At 45.2% G+C, this 19,561-nt stretch overlaps 1 protein-coding gene across 1 annotated transcript in view; it reads right to left on the bottom strand.

Annotated features, from left to right (window-relative positions):
- Positions 1–19,561, bottom strand: part of fancg (FA complementation group G) — an 86,286-nt gene that overhangs the window by 56,727 nt on the left and 9,998 nt on the right. The window contains 4 exon segments of the mRNA XM_072497121.1: positions 811–941; positions 5,661–5,817; positions 16,382–16,572; positions 17,727–17,855. Of these exon segments, the coding sequence (XP_072353222.1) occupies positions 811–941; positions 5,661–5,817; positions 16,382–16,572; positions 17,727–17,855 (608 nt within the window).

The following is a 19,561-nucleotide window of genomic DNA, read 5'->3' as shown; positions in this document are numbered from 1 at the left end:
GATAAGTTCAAAATCATGATTTTGATGCAAGTGTAATATTTATAAAATCTTATTCTTACATATAAAACGGAGTTCAGTCATATTCAATAAAGTTTGGTGAAGTTTTAATTTACAACCACTTTGGCTGGGCACAATTCGTTGGGTTAACTGAAACAAGGATGAATGCTGCTTCACCCTTGGGAAAGATGGACACACGCTTAAATTGAATCTCATTTCTATCCTTCCGGGCAGTTTGAATGCAATCTGTTTTCAGTGATGCCGTGACTGCAGATGTTGCCTGGACTGGGGTCCAAACTTGAACCATGCAAATGGTGTGTTGTACACCATCATGTCAGATTCCTTATACATGAAGTTACAGTTTAAAAATCACAAGGGACAATGACCAAGATGATGCCCCCATCTATAAAACATATATTTGGTGGCTGTAATTTAAAACAATTTTTTTTTTTTTTTTTTAATGGTGTTAGCTACCAGCACTTCAATAAATGATGTACTTGAACTCTTCAGTATTTCTGTTTCTCCCTATCCTATCCGAAATTTGACTGTTTTGGTGATTTAAATTGCTACTGAGAACAACAATGCAGGAATTACTTCCTGTAATCTGAATGAGTTGATTGTGTACACTGTACTTAAACAAGCTCCACATACAGGAACTGATATTTAACCATGGTTCTATTATGTAAACAAAAGTAGGACAATTGCCCTTTACCAAAATATTTAATTTTTAATATTCCACAGCTATTTCCCTTCGCTCTTACTATAACAATTCCTTTTCTTTCACAATGCAATCCATTTAATGTTTTAATGTACCATTTGGGCTGAGCTGTAGCCAATCAGAGTATAGATCTCTGCCAGAATTCTTTTAGAGCAAAGTCCTTCAGCTGCTTGCTGCAAAATCTCAATAGCTTCCAGATAATTGCCTTCTTCCATTTTACGAAACCCTATGGACACAAAATATATGTTTTTAAATATATTTTATTCCAAATGTAGCAAAGACAATACAACTCCCAAACAACCGTAGAATAAACAAATGTAGTGCAAACAAGTTTGTCATCTTTTGGTATAACAAAGTCATGCGTGCTTTGGTCAGGTGTGCCCGGTGTACCACCTTCAGATGCATCAGGCCCAGACTAGCACAAGGAGGTGGAATTCACCCCGTACAGAATCTCACTCGAGTCCTCCCTCTAGCTCAAGGCCCAATTTATCCACCCACCTCTCCCTCGATTAATCCAGCAGTCGCCCGTACATGTCTGAAGTCTTCCCCTCTCCCAATTCATCCTACGATAGCATTCTGTCCAGCAAAGTGCGCTTTAGCAACCGAGGGAATGGATGGGCTCCTTGCAGAAAATCCCGTATCTGTAGGATGTGAACGCGATCCCTTTCGGGAGTTGAAATTTCTCATTCAGCTCCTCCAGAGTCACAAACCTAACGTCCACGCACATGTCTCTATTTGCCTGACAGTATGTGAAATCCGGGTACAATATTTTCAAGCAGAAAATACACTTGCGTTCAAATTTACTGGTATAATCACTAAAACAATGAGAAAGGAAAAAATATCAATCTTTTCAAGCAAGGGTCACTTGTGGCTGGCTCTACTTAGAGAAGAGAATATATACAAACACGCAGCAATTAACCAAACACCTCGAGTCTTTAAACTTCTTTTGTGTACTCTGCCAATGAGTTAAGCAAAGCTGCAGGAATGCATCAATGATGAAGTAACCAGTTATGATCAAAAAGACAAAACGTCGCAGACAAAACAAAAGGTCAGGCATTCTTTGGAATTATGATGGCTTTGTTGATGTTTCAGGCCTCAAGACCTTTCTTCAGGACTGGCAAGTATTACTAGATGAACATTTTGAAAGCTTTTATCCTGCTATTTCCATGTCGCATTTCTTTTTACACAGAAAATAAGCCAAAGGGACAAGGAATCAAAACTATTGAGGCACATAATATTACACACAAAATTATTATACACATATTGCCTATGCACCCTGCTATATCTGCCTGCAGCCCCACTTTGGGTGGCATTATTCTCCTTCTTTAAATGGACATAAAAGCAGTTCAGAGAAGATTCACTTGATTGATTCCTGTGATGAAGAGGTTGAGCCTGTATCCACTGGAGTTTAGAAGAATGAACGGTGATCTTATCGAAACATACACGGCCCTGAGGGGACTGGACAGGATGGATGCTAAAACGTTTCACTTTGTGAGGCAGACTAGAAATAGGCAACAGTTTGTGTCTCCCATTTAAGGCCAAGATGAGGAGAATGTTTCCCTCTGAGGATTGTGAATCTGTTGGACTCTCTTGTCCAGAGACAGGTAGAAACAAGGTCATTGAATATTTTGAAGACAGAAGTAGACTAACAAGGGATTCAAATAGTATCCAGGATAGGCATCCAAGTAGATTTGAGTGAACAACCAGATCAGCCATGATCTTATCGAATGGCAGAGCAGGCTTGAGGGGCCAAACAGCCTACTCCTAATTCACATGTTCATATATATCCTGCACTTCATTTATGTGGAGCAGTTTGAGACATTGAGAGATTTGATATTGAAATGTACATTTTTATTTAATGGGCAAGATTCTCAAAAATTAATGTTGAAAGAATCATAAAATGAGGATCTTTGACAAATTGACCAATATAGTCTTAAATGGGAGTTATAGCAATTTAACTCCATGACGACACTGGTCAATCCTTCAAGGATGATGTATTTGATGAGATACTGATAAAAGTTCATATTTTCCAACGCACTCAATGCACTGTTGTCAAACTCTAACCAAATTTTGCTAACATTTTAAGGAAGTAATTGTATGATTGTGCAAATCACTTGCAACTCAAGGTGCAAAAAGAAAAAAAATCTTTCCAATCTCTTATTTTCAAAAAAAAAAACTATTAGTTTGTCACTGAAAGTCAGCTGGTTGTTCCTTCAACACCAAACTCCAGGACTGGAGCACATAATCCAGGCTGACATTTCAGTGGTATGCTCCAAGTGCCGTCTTTCAGATGAGATGTTAAGCAAAGGCCCTATCGTGCCTGCTCGAGTGGACATAAAACAAACATTGGTAGAGTAGAAAGGCAGTTTCCTGGATGTCCTGCCAATGTTTATCTCTCAACATACTTATGAATGTGCAAAATAGGAGCAGACATAGGTCATTCGACTCCTCCAGCCTGCGTTTCGATTTTTACATTCCCATCTAACCCCGATAACCTTTGATTCCTTTGCCTAACAAGAACCAATCTACCTCCACCGTAAAAATATTCAATGGTCCTGCTTCCACCCCCTTCTGAGGCAGAGTTACAAAGTCGCACAGCCCTCAAAAAAAATGTCTTTGTCCAAAAAGGGTGACCCCAATTTTAAAACCGTGCCCCCTAGTTCTAGGCTTGCCCACAAGGGGAAACGTCCTTTCCACGTCCACCTTGTGAAGACTGTTCAGGATCTTATATTCTTCAATCAAGTCGCCCCTCACTCTTCTAAACTCGTGCAAACAAGCTCATCCTGTCAAACCTTTTTTCATAAGACAACCCGCTCATTGCAGGTAACAATTTAGTAATCCTCCTCGGAACCATCTCTAACGCATGCAGTACTCCCTTAAAAAAGGAGACCAAAACTACACAGTTTTCAAGGTATGGTCTCAATACCCTATATAACTGAAGTATAACAACCTTACTTTTAGGTTCAATTCCTCTTGTAGTAAAGGATAGCATTCATTAGCCTTCTTAATTATTTCTGTACCTGCATACAATATTTTACGACTCATGAACCAGAATACCTCGATCCTTCTGCACCTCGGAATTCTGCAGTCATTTCCTGTTTTAAGTGATACTCTGCTTTTTATTCTTTCTGCCAAAATGAGCAACTTCACATTCTCCCACATTATACTCCATCTGCCAGATTTTGTCCACTCACTAAACCCATCTCTATCCATCTGCGAACTCCTATGTCCTGTTCAGAACCCTACCTATCTTTGTGTTATCTGCAAATTTAGTTAGCATGCCTTTACTACCCTTACTAAGTCATTGATATAAATCTTAAAAAGGTTCAGGCTCCAGCACAGACCCCTGCGGGACTCCATTCGTCACATCCTGCCAATCAGAAAAAGATCCATTTATGCATACTCTCTATTTTCTGCCAGCCAGCCATTCTTCTTTCCATGCTTCCACCTACACCATAAGCTTATATGTGGCACTTTATCAAATGCTTTCTGGAAATGCAAGTACAAAGATTTGCAGGTTTGGTGGATTGGCCATGCTAAATTGCCCCTTAAGCGATCAAAAATGTGTAGGTTAGATTAAGGGATTAATGGGATACCGGGGGGGGGGAAGCTTGGGTGAAGTACTCTTTCAGAGGGTTGGTGCAGACTCAATGGGCCAAATGGCCTCCTTCTGCACTGTGGGGATTCTATGATACAGCACATCTACTCTATAAATCATTTGCTATACGTGACTCTTGGCATTAATTGACCATCAGATTTTCCTATTCACTTGCCCAAATCTTCCGATCGGAGCCAAACCACTGTTTCCGATGCTAATTAGTCAGAAAACCACCCACGTACCTGCAGATGATGTTTCTATCCAAAACACCCAAAGGAGGATCCTGCAGAACTGACTCAGTGCAGGAAGCCAGAGCGAGAGAAGGGAAGCCACACATCCTTTTTAGGCACAAGCTGCCGGGCTCTAGGAAGTACTTCCAAGGTCCCCAAGCTGCTCAGTGCGTAGGTGAATGAGAGGGTGGGTGAGTGAATGGACGAGTGCGTAGGTATGCAAGTGGTCAGGTGAGTGAGGTAAATGGCAGCTGTGAGTAGGGTGCATCAGTATATAGTTACCCAGGAGTTAGACTAGGATTTTTCTGTCCAACATTTCCCAGGTAACTATTCAGGTACGGCAGAACGTTCTCCCCATGTCTGCATGGGTTTCACCCCCACCACCCAAAGATGTGCTGGTTAGGTGGATTGGCCATGCTAAATTGCCCCTTAATTGGAAAAAAGAAAATTGGCTTATCTACATTTTTAAAAAATAAATAAAAAATAAAAAGGTATGGCAGAATGGTTTGAAGTGTGCTGAATATCTTTTCCAAGGGTCCCAAGGAATTATCCATCAGAAGTTCAAATTTCCCAGGCAATTCCCATGAGGCCAGTTGTTGGAACTTCACAGGGTCTGGGCCATTGACTGTGAATCACTTTGAGATGTCACAAGAGGTGCCACACAAGTTAAAGTTCTTTGTTTTATAGTGAAGAATAGTGGTACAGCGCCACACAGTGGTGTGACAGAAGCTCACACTTAGGGTTTCCAAACCCGATCTGTGCTGTCTCTCAGCAGGATTGGGGGAATAAAAAAGGAAAGTCCACAACCGGCATTACAAAATACTACTGGAAAAATCCTGGCCGAAAAAAATTAAATACGGTATAAAAACATTATTTTATCTTGGATGAGAGAGAATACATTTCGAATGGTAGGGTAATGGATTTTTTGCAATTGATGGCTAAGTTTCAGAACACAGACTGCAGTATAACAGCATATGGATGGCATGTAAAATGGCATAACTTGTGTGACTCATTAATGTGGTTCAAGCCAAAGATTTACATACACAAAATAAAACATTACTGATCACACATCAGCTGATAAGTTCACAATTATGTCCATAATTGGTTAGACTAGTACCTTGAATAAAAATAGCACAGGTATAAATCAACTCTCCCAGGCTGCTGAGACTCTGTACCAACATAAGATGACTTCCACTTCTATCTTTTAAAAGGTCACCAGCTTTAATGCATTGCAACAAATCAGAGTGCGAATTCAAACCAGAGCCTGACAAACCCTAAAAAAAAAGGAAAGGTGATGATAAATAAATAATAAATAACAAAAATGAACAATGAGTTTTATTTTTACATTATAGAAGCGCTATTCCAAAGGCGAAAGGCAGCATGCATTAAAAGGCAATTATTTTTCAAACTAACAATTATACAGTATACATTTTATTAACTGATTATAGAATAGCCTTCCAAAATGTATTGCCAGGTGGCCAACGTGGAAAATAGCCAACTGCAGCAGCAGACTCTTGAATTTGGCTGAATTAAAAGGAGATAAACCTTGAGTGGAATGAAATTTAAACTTAGTTGCCTTCATCAATTTTCATGTGGGCCTCTATAATGCACCAGTTATCCTTTTGCTGCACAATACTGAGCAAAACTGGGCCACTCTCACATGAGTAAAGGAAAATAAAACAATAGATCAAGAAACTGTTTTTTCAAGAGCTTGGATTACTACTTGGAACTATGATGTTGTTGCCATTACAGAGACCTGGTTGAGGGAAGGGCGGGATTGGCAGCTAAACGTTCCAGGATTTAGATGTTTCAGGCGGGATAGAGGAGGATGTAAAAGGGGAGGCGGAGTTGCGCTACTTGTTCGGGAGAATATCACAGCTATACTGCGAGAGGACACCTCAGAGGGCAGTGAGGCTATATGGGTAGAGATCAGGAATAAGAAGGGTGCAGTCACAATGTTGGGGGTATACTACAGGCCTCCCAACAGCCAGCGGGAGATAGAGGAGCAGATAGGTAGACAGATTTTGGAAAAGAGTAAAAACAACAGGGTTGTGGTGATGGGAGACTTCAACTTCCCCAATATTGACTGGGACTCACTTAGTGCCAGGGACTTAGACGGGGCGGAGTTTGTAAGGAGCATCCAGGAGGGCTTCTTAAAACAATATGTAAACAGTCCAACTAGGGAAGGGGCGGTACTGGACCTGGTATTGGGGAATGAGCCCGGCCAGGTGGTAGATGTTTCAGTAGGGGAGCATTTCGGTAACAGTGACCACAATTCAGTAAGTTTTAAAGTACTGGTGGACAAGGATAAGAGTGGTCCGAGGATGAATGTGCTAAATTGGGGGAAGGCTAATTATAACAATATTAGGCAGGAACTGAAGAACATAGATTGGGGGCGGATGTTTGAGGGCAAATCAACATCTGACATGTGGGAGGCTTTCAAGTGTCAGTTGAAAGGAATACAGGACAGGCATGTTCCTGTGAGGAAGAAAGATAAATACGGCAATTTTCGGGAACCTTGGATGACGAGTGATATTGTAGGCCTCGTCAAAAAGAAAAAGGAGGCATTTGTCAGGGCTAAAAGGCTGGGAACAGACGAAGCCTGTGTGGCATATAAGGAAAGTAGGAAGGAACTTAAGCAAGGAGTCAGGGGGGCTAGAAGGGGTCATGAAAAGTCATTGGCAAATAGGGTTAAGGAAAATCCCAAGGCTTTTTACACGTACATAAAAAGCAAGAGGGTAGCCAGGGAAAGGGTTGGCCCACTGAAGGATAGGCAAGGGAATCTATGTGTGGAGCCAGAGGAAATGGGCGAGGTACTAAATGAATACTTTGCATCAGTATTCACCAAAGAGAAGGAATTGGTAGATGTTGAGTCTGGAGAAGGGGGTGTAGATAGCCTGGGTCACATTGTGATCCAAAAAGACGAGGTGTTGGGTGTCTTAAAAAATATTAAGGTAGATAAGTCCCCAGGGCCGGATGGGATCTACCCCAGAATACTGAAGGAGGCTGAAGAGGAAATTGCTGAGGCCTTGACAGAAATCTTTGGATCCTCGCTGTCTTCAGGGGATGTCCCGGAGGACTGGAGAATAGCCAATGTTGTTCCTCTGTTTAAGAAGGGTAGCAAGGATAATCCCGGGAACTACAGGCCGGTGAGCCTTACTTCAGTGGTAGGGAAATTACTGGAGAGAATTCTTCGAGACAGGATCTACTCCCATTTGGAAGCAAATGGACGTATTAGTGAGAGGCAGCACGGTTTTGTGAAGGGGAGGTCGTGTCTCACTAACTTGATAAGAGTTTTTCGAGGAGGTCACTAAGATGATTGATGCAGGTAGGGCAGTAGATGTTGTCTATATGGACTTCAGTAAGGCCTTTGACAAGGTCCCTCATGGTAGACTAGTACAAAAGGTGAAGTCACACGGGATCAGGGGTGAACTGGCAAGGTGGATACTGAACTGGCTAGGCCATAGAAGGCAGAGGGTAGCAATGGAGGGATGCTTTTCTAATTGGAGGGCTGTGACCAGTGGTGTTCCACAGGGATCAGTGCTGGGACCTTTGCTCTTTGTAGTATATATAAATGATTTGGAGGAAAATGTAACTGGTCTGATTAGTAAGTTTGCAGACGACACAAAGGTTGGTGGAATTGCGGATAGCGATGAGGACTGTCTGAGGATACAGCAGGATTTAGATTGTCTGGAGACTTGGGCGGAGAGATGGCAGATGGAGTTTAATCCGGACAAATGTGAGGTAATGCATTTTGGAAGGGCTAATGCAGGTAGGGAATATACAGTGAATGGTAGAACCCTCAAGAGTATTGAAAGTCAAAGAGATCTAGGAGTACAGGTCCACAGGTCATTGAAAGGGGCAACACAGGTGGAGAAGGTAGTCAAGAAGGCATACGGCATGCTTGCCTTCATTGGCCGGGGCATTGAGTATAAGAATTGGCAAGTCATGTTGCAGCTGTATAGAACCTTAGTTAGGCCACACTTGGAGTATAGTGTTCAATTCTGGTCGCCACACTACCAGAAGGATGTGGAGGCTTTAGAGAGGGTGCAGAAGAGATTTACCAGAATGTTGCCTGGTATGGAGGGCATAAGCTATGAGGAGCGATTGAATAAACTCGGTTTGTTCTCACTGGAACGAAGGAGGTTGAGGGGCGACCTGATAGAGGTATACAAAATTATGAGGGGCATAGACAGAGTGGATAGTCAGAGGCTTTTCCCCAGGGTAGAGGGGTCAATTACTAGGGGGCATAGGTTTAAGGTGAGAGGGGCAATGTTTAGAGTAGATGTACGAGGCAAGTTTTTTTACGCAGAGGGTAGTGGGTGCCTGGAACTCACTACCGGAGGAGGTAGTGGAAGCAGGGACGATAGGGACATTTAAGGGGCATCTTGACAAATATATGAATAGGATGGGAATAGAAGGATACGGACCCAGGAAGTGTAGAAGATTGTAGTTTAGTCGGGCAGTATGGTCGGCACGGGCTTGGAGGGCCGAAGGGCCTGTTCCTGTGCTGTACATTTCTTTGTTCTTTGTTTGTTCTTTGTAATGTCCAGAATAAAATCACAATTTCACTATTTTACCACAAATAGTTTTTAATTTAAGTTAATATAATCCTTGTATTTCTATAGGTTAATATATTGCATTGTTTTCTAAATTAATCTTTTCTTTTTATTTCATTTTTTAAAATCAATTTAGAGTATCCAATTATTTTTTTCTAATTAAAGGGCAATTTAGCAAGGCCCAATCCACCTACCCTGCACATTGTTGTGGAGGTGAGACCCATGCAGACACAGGGAGAATGTGTAAACTCCACACAGCGAGTGACCCAGAGCCAGGATGGAACCCAGGTCCTCGGCGCCGTGAGGCAGCAGTGTTAACCACTGCGCCATCGTGCCGCCCACTTTCTAAATTAATCTTTTTTTTTTTTATAAACTGGTTACTGAAGTGGTGCAGCACCATGGGACTCCTCTGCAGGGTGCAGTGGATAGGCAAGATGCATGTTCCATCAACCGAGACCAAACCTAAATTTTATATTATTAGCTCTTTGCAGCTCGTCAATGTTGGCGACATTTGAAAATTGCCTTCACATGTGACTGTTTCTGGGAGAGCCACCTGTACTTCTCTGTGGAGATGAAATGCACTCCCTGTTTAGGTTCTCACCGCAGAAACCCTCATCCTTCAGTGTTCAAAACATTTGTTTATTTATTTTCTGCTCCAACTATTTTGATTAACATAAATAACCAATTAAGTAAACAGAGGGACAAATTATAAAGACACTCCCTTAAAGGGCAACTGCCTGAAACAAAAAGCAAATCACCATGAGACTTAAAACATGAAACCAAAATGTGATTAATGGGATCGATAAAGCACCCCAGACCCTGCGGTGCCCAGTGGGCACGGAAGGTCTCAAGGACACGACATTCTCCCTCTTCAGGAATACCTGGCCATGAATGTAGCTGTAGTAGAGGGGCAGACAGTCGGGTTGGTCAACCCCCGCGATCGCCCACTGCCTGGACCTGTTGACGGCAAGTTTAGCCAGGCCCAGGAGTAGGTTCATGAGGGGGGCCTCCTCCTTCACCCCCCACCCTCTCCGCACCAGGTGCTCATGAACCGATGCAGCCTATGGTTGGATGGTACTGCTGCATGCAACGCCCTCCATCCCAGGCCCCCGATGTTAAGAAATATCTCTAATTACCTTCATGATTCAAGGCATGATAATGAACCAGCTTTGCGAAACAAACAGTTTACAAGATAATCTATTAGCCAAGTGCTTTCCATCAACAACGTCTAATTGTCTGTTCCAGTCATAAATTAGGCAATAGAAGCCTCGTGATGCACACACTTTCCAACCAGGGCCGCATTAAACGGCCTGGCCTACACACCAGAGCTTGGAAATCTGATTGACACTTCCGGTTGCGACCATGCCTGGGTAGGTCGCACGTTCAGCAGCTCCCGCCGAGATCAGACATTTGGGCCCGTTAACGGACCTTTAGAGGCGATCCCCGGTGGGGCAGTAAACGCTGGTGAGGCTCCCCCCAGCGCTGTATGGAGTGGACCAGGAGAGGGGCAGTAAAGAAGGTTGGATCGGTGAAACGAGGAGAACGGGTACGAAATGGCGGCCGGCGTGGATCAGGAGGCGTGGGCCCAGTGGTCATGGGAGCAGCAGGAGTTCCAGAGAAGCTGCTTCACAGAGCTCAAGACGGACATGCTGGCCCCTAAGAAGGCTTCCATGGAAAGGATGGTGGAGACTCAGAAGATGCAGAAGGCGATCAAAGAGGTGGTAAAAAAGGTCTCTGAAAAGGATGAGATCTTGGGCCTGGCGGTCAGGGTGGAGGCGCACAAAGCCCTGCACAAAAGATGGCAGGAGAAACTGGAAGACCTTGAAAATAGGTAGAGGACGCAGAACCTGCGAATCCTGGGCCTCCCCAAAGTTGCAGAGGAGTCAGATGCGAGCGCATTTGTGACCACGATTCTGGGGTCGCTGATGGGCGCGGGGGGCCTTCCTGCGGCCCCTGGAACTGGACGGGGCGCACAAAGTCCTGGCAAGGAAGCCTAGGGCGAACGAACCGCCGAGGCCTATGGTGATAAGATTCCACCGCTTCACAGACAAGGAACGTGTCCTGCGGTGGGCAAAGAAGGAGCGAAGCAGTAAATGGGAGAACTGAGAGATTCAAATTTACCAGGACTGGGGAACAGATCTGGCGAAGAGGCATGCGGGATTCAACCGGGCCAAGGCGGCCCTCCACAACAAAGGGGTGAAGTTCGGGCTGCTACATCCGGCGAGGCTGTGGGTCACATACCAAGGCCGGCACCACTACTTTGATACGCCGGACGTGACGTGGACATTCATTAAGAATGAAAAGTTGGACTTGAACTATGGGCAGCTGCACGTTGTTGGAACGCCCGGGTAAAGAGGTGAAACCAGGTGCTGTCCTAATGTAAGATTGGAAGCAGAGTGTAAGTTGTATGGGGGCTGGGGAGGGGGCTATGTTATGTTGGTCTGCCCCGTTCTCTCTTTGTTTTTGCCCTCAGGGTCCTTTGCCAGCTCTCTGCTTTCGCGGAGCCACGCCGCAGAAGGGGGAGATGGGCCCGTCAGTTAGGGCACCTCGCCAGGTTTTGGGGGGGGGGGGGGGGGGGGTCATTAGTTGTTTTTTTTTTTTCCCGTTCTTTTTACACGGGAAGAATGGGGTAGCTCTCTCTCGCTTACCCTGTGGGGGAGGGGAGTTTGGGAGCCCGAAGAAAGAGACAACAGTAAGATTGGAGGTAGAGGCAGGAGCGGCCGGGGTCAGCAGACTTACGGAAGTGCAATGGGGGGGGGGGGTTAATGTTAAGCAGGGGCTTGACATGGGGATTGGGATTGAGGGGTATGGGACGACGACGACGACGGGGGGGGGGGGGGGATGCTGCTTTGCTGGCTGAAGGGGAGCCAACTTTCGGGAACAGACGGAGAGTCGGGACGGAGAGCCTCCAGCCGGAGGGCTTGAGTGAGCGGGGGACGCAGGCACGTGGCTGGGCAAAAAAAGGAGATGGCTCGTCGGCAGGGTGGGGGTCAACCCCTGACCAGGCTGATCACGTGGAATGTAATGGGCCTAAATGGGCCAGTCAAAAGGGCCCGCGTGTTCTCACACTTAAACAGATTAAAGGCAGACGTAGCTATGCTACAGGAGACGCACTTAAAACTCGCTGACCAAATTAGACTGAGGAAGGGATGGGTGGGCCAGGTGTTCCACTCGGGGTTGGACGCAAAGACCAGGGGGGGGGGGGTCGCAATCCTGGTCAGCAAACAGGTGGCATTTGAGGCGGGAAGTATTGTGGTGGACAAAGGGGCCAGGTACATTATGGTGAGTGGTCAGCTACAGGGGGCCCGGGTGGTGCGAGTGAACGTTTATGCCCCGGTCTAAGTCCAAATCGGGGAGGAGGCCAGCAGCGGCCAAGGTCCTGAGGGGTTTCATGGAGCAGATTTGGCCGGGGGGAGGGGGGGAATCTGTGGAGATTCGCTCGGCCAAGGGCGAAGGAGTTTTTTTCTTCTCCCACATGCATAAAGTGTAGTCTCGGATTGATTTTTTCATGTTGAGCAGGGCGCTAATCCCAGGGGTAGAGTACTCGGCCATTGCGGTCTCGGACCATGCTCTGCACTGGGCAGACTTGAGACTGGGGGAGGAGAGAGGGCAACGCCCTCTCTGGAGATTGGACGTGGGACTGTTGACGGATGAGGAGGTCTGTGGGTGGATTATGAGGAGCATCCAAAACTATGTGACAACAAACGACACGGGAGAGGTAATAGTGACTACGGTCTGGGAGGCCTTGAAGGCAGTTATCAGAGGGGAGTTAATCTCTATCAGGTCCCACAGAGAGAAGAAGGATAGGACGGAGAGGGAGAGTTAGTGGGAGAGATACTCAGGGTAGACAGAAGGTACGTGGAGACCCCCGAGCACCAGCTGAGGAAGGTGAACGGGGCAGTATATGAGTATGGGGCGAAAGCGGGTAGGATGCTGGTGCACCAACTTCGAAGGAGGGAGGCGGCCAGGGAAATTGGGGGAGTTAGGGATAAGGGGGCTAACATGGTCCTGAGCCCGGAAGAGATCAACAAAGTCTTCAAGGAGATCTACTGCAAGATGTAGGAGTCAGAGCCCCCAGAGGGGAGGGAAGGGATGAAGCAATTTATGGACCGATTGAGGTTCCCAAAGGTGGACGAAGAGCTGGTGGAGGGATTGGGAGCCCCGATTGAGTTGGAGGAGATAGTTAAGGGCTTGGAGAATATGCAGTCGGGCAAGGCCCCGCGACCGGACGGTTACCTTGTAGAATTTTACAAGAAATTCTTGGAGCTGCTGAGCCCACTTTAACGAGGCCAAGGAGAGGGGAACCCTCTCCCCATCGATGTCGTGGGTTTCGATCTCGCTCATCCTTAAGCAGGACAAGGATCCGTTGCAGTGTGGGTCCTACAGGCCGATATCGCTCCTAAATGTAGATGCCAAACTGCTGGCTAAGATCTTGGCCACCAGAATAGAGGACTGTGTCCCGGGGGTGATTGACGAGGATCAGACAGGGTTCGGCAAGGGTAGGCAATTGAACACGAACGTGAGGAAGGTCCTAAACATTATTATGATGCCCTCAGAAGGAGGGGACGCAGAAGTAGTGGCTGCAATGGATGCGGAGAAAGCCTTTGATCAGGTGGAGTGGGAGTACCTGTGGGAAGCCTAAAGTAGATTTGGATTTGGTGAGGAATACATAGGGTGGGTCAAACTACTGTACCAGGCCCCCGTAGCAAGTGTCCACGAACTGACTGAGGTCAGAGTATTTTTGGCTGCACCGAGGGACGAGGCAGGGGTGCCCCCTGTCCCCACTGCTATTTGCCCCGGCAAATGAGCCGTTGGCCATGGCATTGAGGACGTCAAGAAACTGGAGGGGGGGGGGGAAAAAGAGAGAGAGAGAGAGAGAGAGAGAGAGAGAGAGAGAGAGAGAGAGAGAGAGAGAGAGAGAGAGAGAGAGAGAGAGAGAGAGAGAGAGAGAGCCGTGTTTCGCTCTACACAGACGACCTGCTCCTGTATATTTCAGACCCGCTAGAGAAGATGGGGGAGGTCATGCAGATCCTAAAGGACTTCGGGAGTTTCTTGGGGTACAAGTTGAACGTGGGGAAAAAGTGAGCTATTTGTGATCCATGCGAGGGGCCAGGAGGAGAGACTGGGGGAGCTCCCGCTCAAGAGGGTGGAGAGGAGCTTTCGGTACCTGGGTATACAGGTGGCTAGGAATTGGGATGCCCAGATGGAGGGAGATTTCAAAAAGGTGGGACATGCTCCCGTTTTCCCTGGCGGGTAGCGTGCAGTCCGTGAAAATGACAATCCTTCCCAGGTTTCTGTTCGTCTTCCGGTGCCTTCCATCTTCATCCCCAAATCCGTTCTGCAGTTATTACTGGGCGGCTAATATAGCGATGATTAGGAAATGGGTCTTGGACAAGGGGGCAGCATGGAAGCGGCTAAAGGCAGCGTCATGCGTGGACCCCAGCTTAGGGGCACTGATAACGGCACCGCTGCCGTTCTCACCGGCACAGTACACCACAAGCCCGGTGGTGACGGCGGTACTGACGATCTGGGGTCAGTGGAGAAGGCACAGGAGGGAGGAAGGGGCCTCAGTCTGGACCCCGATACGGCATAATCATAGATTTGTTCCGGGCAAGATAGACGGAGGGTTTCAAAGTTGGCATAGGTCGGGTATCAAAAGGATGGGGGACCTGTTTATAGATGGGACTTTTCCTAGCCTGAAGGCGCTAGAGGAGAAATTTAGTCTGCCCCGGGAATGCCTTTAGATACCTCCAAGTCTGCGCTTTTCTGAAGAAACAGGTAATGGCATTCCCGCTAAGTTTGCCTTAAGAGGGTCCTTGCTGGGGTTCTCCAGGCGGTGGCAGCCGTTCCTGGACTTTCTGGCAGAACGTTGAAAGGTCAGCAGCAATCCGGTTTTGGGGGGGGGGGGGGGGGGGGGGGGGCCCTGTGTATGGAATGTATACTCTTCTTTTGCAAATGGACTGTAACCACCTTGTTTGTTAAATTTTCTCCTTTTTGTTATTGCTTATGTAAAATTTTGTTTTAGAAAAACTTGTATAAAAACAATTACAAAAAAAAAAAGAAATCTGATTGACAACTTTATTCAAGTGCATTTTTTCTGCTATCTTCAGAAAGCCAGGAGTACAAAATTTGTAGCTCATGTCATTTCCATACACACCTCACCAATAAAACCATTTAAAGTTAATTCGAAGGCTCACTACGCCAGAATATTTCAGTTTCAATTCATCGAAAGTGCTTGCCTCAGAAGATGGGTTGAGCACATGTTGAGGGATGCGCTGAAGTGTGGGTCAGTCGCCACAAAGAATCAATGGGGACAGGCCACTTTCTCAAAGCCCTGCCACTAAAGTACACTGAGAGATTGGAACCCTTAAAACCCTTTGGGCTATAATCTCCAGAGAATATTTGTCACAAAATGTCAATGTAGACTCTAAGTATGACTTGTAATTGTAAGTACAGTAAGGCACCTCAGTGAACTATGGACAGTGAAAAAGACCAAGTACTTTAGAGGCACAGTATTAGCATTAATGCATCTTTCAAAGCCCCCACAGAGGTCTAAAAAGGTCCCAAGTGTTTCTCGGAATCATCAAACATGGCTAACGGATTGATGGATTAGAATTACTCTAGTTTCAGTGGAGTCAGCTACTCCCTTACAGTCTATTCAAAATCCCAAACTGTAACAATGAAAATCCCTTGTGTTCAGGACTGCATCTCCATGTCCTGCACACGCCCCCACCCCCAAACTGTCCAATTTGACAATAGGTGAGATGTTCAGTTTACCTGTGAACTGTTCTATTCAGTAGGCAAAAACAGGCAAGAACACTGCCCGTCATTAGAAACACTTGAGTACTATCGCTATAACACCTTTTAGCAAGGGATTATAAAGTGCATATTTACAGCACTATCTTAACCCAACAACATGAACCACCCCAACCAAGGAACATCCTCTTCTTTCTGTGCGCTCAGGGTTTTAAGTACTTCTCTCAAAGCCCCCACAGAAATCAATAAAAAAGGTTTTCAACACGCAGATGGAAAATTGTGTTTCTCTGAATAACCAAACATTGTTTGGGTCTCAGAAAAGCATCCATGCATCTCTCACTTGTCAACATTCATCTGATGACCAATTTACACCTCAATATGAGATTGGGCTTGGGAAATTAATTGCTTTGGGCAAGCTTTTTGCTGAAAGAAAACGTTAGCACAGGCCACATACAAATCCTAAAAATGGGCAAAAAAGATTGCAGCAGTAAGCAATTAATCTATACCTGCTTTCCACACTTACTCTGTCTCTTAGTAAGCGAAGTGCAGCATCAATCCTATCCAGTTGATTACTAACCAGCCATAGCACACACTGTAAGTAGATCAGTTGATCGACTGCCTGAATAAATGCTGGGTCATGGATGCTCTGAAATATCATTCCCCATAATTTCACAATGTCCAGTCCATCAAAATGTCTACCATAAGCTTCCAATCCTGTTTTAAAGAAATGCAAAAAACCATGAAACACCAAGTGACCTTAAAAGTCTTAAATCCATAACACAAGAAGGAATATTTCATTATGATTGTTATATTATTAAAACACTCGTGTCATGCAGGAAACAAAGAAAGTATTATCAAATGGAATAATCTGACAGTTGCAGCAAGGGTAAAGAAACCATGCCAAATTTTATAAAAACACCGAAGAAGCAGTCTCCATTCATCCAGTTCAGAAACAGCCTCACAAGAGACCAATCATGAAAATGAAAAGAAAATCGCTTATTGTCACAAGTAGGCTTCAGATGAAGTTACTGTGAAAAGCTCCTAGTCGCAACATTCCGGCACGGGGAGGCTGGTACGGGAATTGAACTGCGCTGCTGGCCTGCCTTCGTCTGCTTTAAAAGTCAGCTATTTAGCTCTGTGCTAAACCAGTTGGCATGCTACACTCGTGCACCTTAGGAAGGCTAGCTCAGGCCTGTAATTGGTGCCAGCCTTGACTTCAGTCCCCCGCCAGAGGTTTGGGCACATCACAGAGGCTGATATTTTAGTTTGGTATGGAGGAATGCTGCATTGTCAGAGGTTCTGTCTCTTGGCTGAGATGCTAAATCAAGCGTTGCCTCCATTCTGGGTGGAGATTTTTTTTAAAAACATTGTGACACGTCTGAACATCTATTTCATTGCTCTTTAGTGGCACCGCATCTTGTGCAAATGTAATGTGCTTTGGCACATTTGGAAGTTCGGAATGATGCTTTTTTCCCCCTTCTCAATTTATTTTCAAAGGTACATATATGAACATAGGTGAAGGTAGGTGTAATTTCTTGGAGGTGGAATATCATATGGCAATAAAGAACGGATTTAAATATTAAGATATCAGAGAGTTACTGTATTAAAAACACATTCAGTGGTTCATTGAGGGAGAAGCGGTATTAATCATTTATTGCAATTGTATATGCCTGTGTATATCATTTGTATTAGAATGCATCAGTTCGTACACACACCTAAAAATTTGTTTCATTAAGTCAATGCCACTTTCACAAGTCACAACGTAGAGCTAGTTGTGTGCATCTCTTCTGGGGGTGGTGGACAATGGACAAACACAAGTTACAGCAAACGTACAGCCAATCCACCATGCAAATCAAGTCTAAACGTACCTCGGCCAAGTCCCTCATACACCAAGGAGTTATCATCTTGATTGACGTCAGACAAACCAAGACTTAAAACAACTGTATTGTACAAAATAGTCAGTTCCAAGGGAATGCTGGGTACAGTTGCTGGCAAACCTGCACAAAGACAATAAAAAATTGGCATGTACAATGAAAGGAAAGGTTACCCTTCTGAGGAGCTATCAGACACCAGAACATTTATCCACTGCATTGGCGATGAAGAAGAGACTGTCTCACTAAAATACTGTAATACTTGACTCTACTACATCAGTGATTCCACATATGGAGAACGGTCTGACTTCTAATAGCTCCGCACACCAGATGTCTGTCAGCTCAACAAATAGAGGGGAAGAAACACACAAATCGTGCAATCAGAGGCACACACTCCAGTAGCCGTTTAGTTCATCATCTGTGGCAGAAAACATTAAGAGTGTCAAATTAAGGAAGAAATTGCAATAAAGACAAATAGTTAGAAATAGCCAGCATGGATTTCAAAAGGAACAATTGTGACAAAGCTTATAAAATTCTTTGATGGGAGAAATGCAGTAAAATGAGGTTATAGAAAGCCTCCTTTGCCAAGGTAACATGCTCAGCATAGAAGTATGAAACACTTAAAGCCAGCTTTCTCGACAGGGCATGTTGGTCGTATGTCTGACACCAGATTCCCGAAGAAACTGTTGTACTCAGAGCTCCTCCCAGGAGAACAGCTTTCAGGATGTCCCCAAAGCGTCCTTGAAGAGATCAAACTTCCCCATCAACTTCCGTGACCCCTTGCTTGGCACGGATCTAAACCGGGCCTTATTCAGGAAGCCACCCTGTGGTGATTGGTTTTATGGAAGAAATGAATAAGTAGGCGTTAAGGATAGTTTTGATTGTTTGAAAGTGGGTTTGTCATGATCCTCTGGGCTAGTGCGTGGTCAATTCCAGCCCCACTCGTGCCCGAGTTGCAACACAAGTAAAATTAGATGTTATATTAGAGGACCTTGGCTGAGCCCAATAAACTGCAGTCACCAGATTTGTAAACTTTTTTCTTATAAATTTAGAGTACCCAATTCATTTTTTCCAATTAAGGGGCAATTTAGTGTGGCCAATCCACCTAGCCTGCACATCTTTGGGTGCCTGCACATCTTTGGGTTGTGGGGGCGAAACCCACGCAGACACGGGGAGAATGTGCAAACTACACACGGACAGTGACCCAGGGCCGGGATCGAACCTGGGACCTCGGTGCTGTGAGGCAGCAGTGCTAACCACTGCCTCACCATGCTGCCCCCAGGTTTGTAAACGTAACACAAATAGCCTTTTATCATTTGACAGCAATATAATTAAACTGACAAAAATGTAACTGACTATCTAGTATCCCTTAGACAAACCCCCCTTTCCAACTTGCACCATGCCACACACAACATTAGATTGAAAGGGTGGTGGAGAGGGGGAAAAAAATGTGGAGGGGGAAGAAAAATGGTGTTAAAATAAAGAGGATAAAGGATCTCCAAATCGCACTATGATGGTTGCCAGTTACAGTCTTTTGGGAGTTCAAGCTTTTGCTTCGATGAGTCTTCCATCCAAGGTTCCCCCAGCACCAATTAGTCTGTTTTCTCCTCTCAAAAAAAATAAATCCTGGAACACACTGCACTGACTAATAGGCTGCCTCAGCTTAAGTCAACTTCTTAGTTCCGATTTTAAGTCCATGGACCAAAAATAATGAAATAGGAACATAGGGAAATTAAAACAGGTTGCAGTGTCCAAATGAGATCCATTTTAGAACCACATATGCTCATTATGTACCTCAAATGATTTGGATATAGGGAGAGAGTGGGGCTGAC

The sequence above is a fragment of the Scyliorhinus torazame genome, chromosome 3 (genome assembly GCF_047496885.1).
Source record: "Scyliorhinus torazame isolate Kashiwa2021f chromosome 3, sScyTor2.1, whole genome shotgun sequence".
In the NCBI taxonomy this organism is placed as follows: Eukaryota; Metazoa; Chordata; class Chondrichthyes; order Carcharhiniformes; family Scyliorhinidae; genus Scyliorhinus; species Scyliorhinus torazame.
The sequence above is the reverse complement of the archived record's forward strand: the minus strand, read 5'-3'. Positions and strand labels throughout refer to the sequence as shown.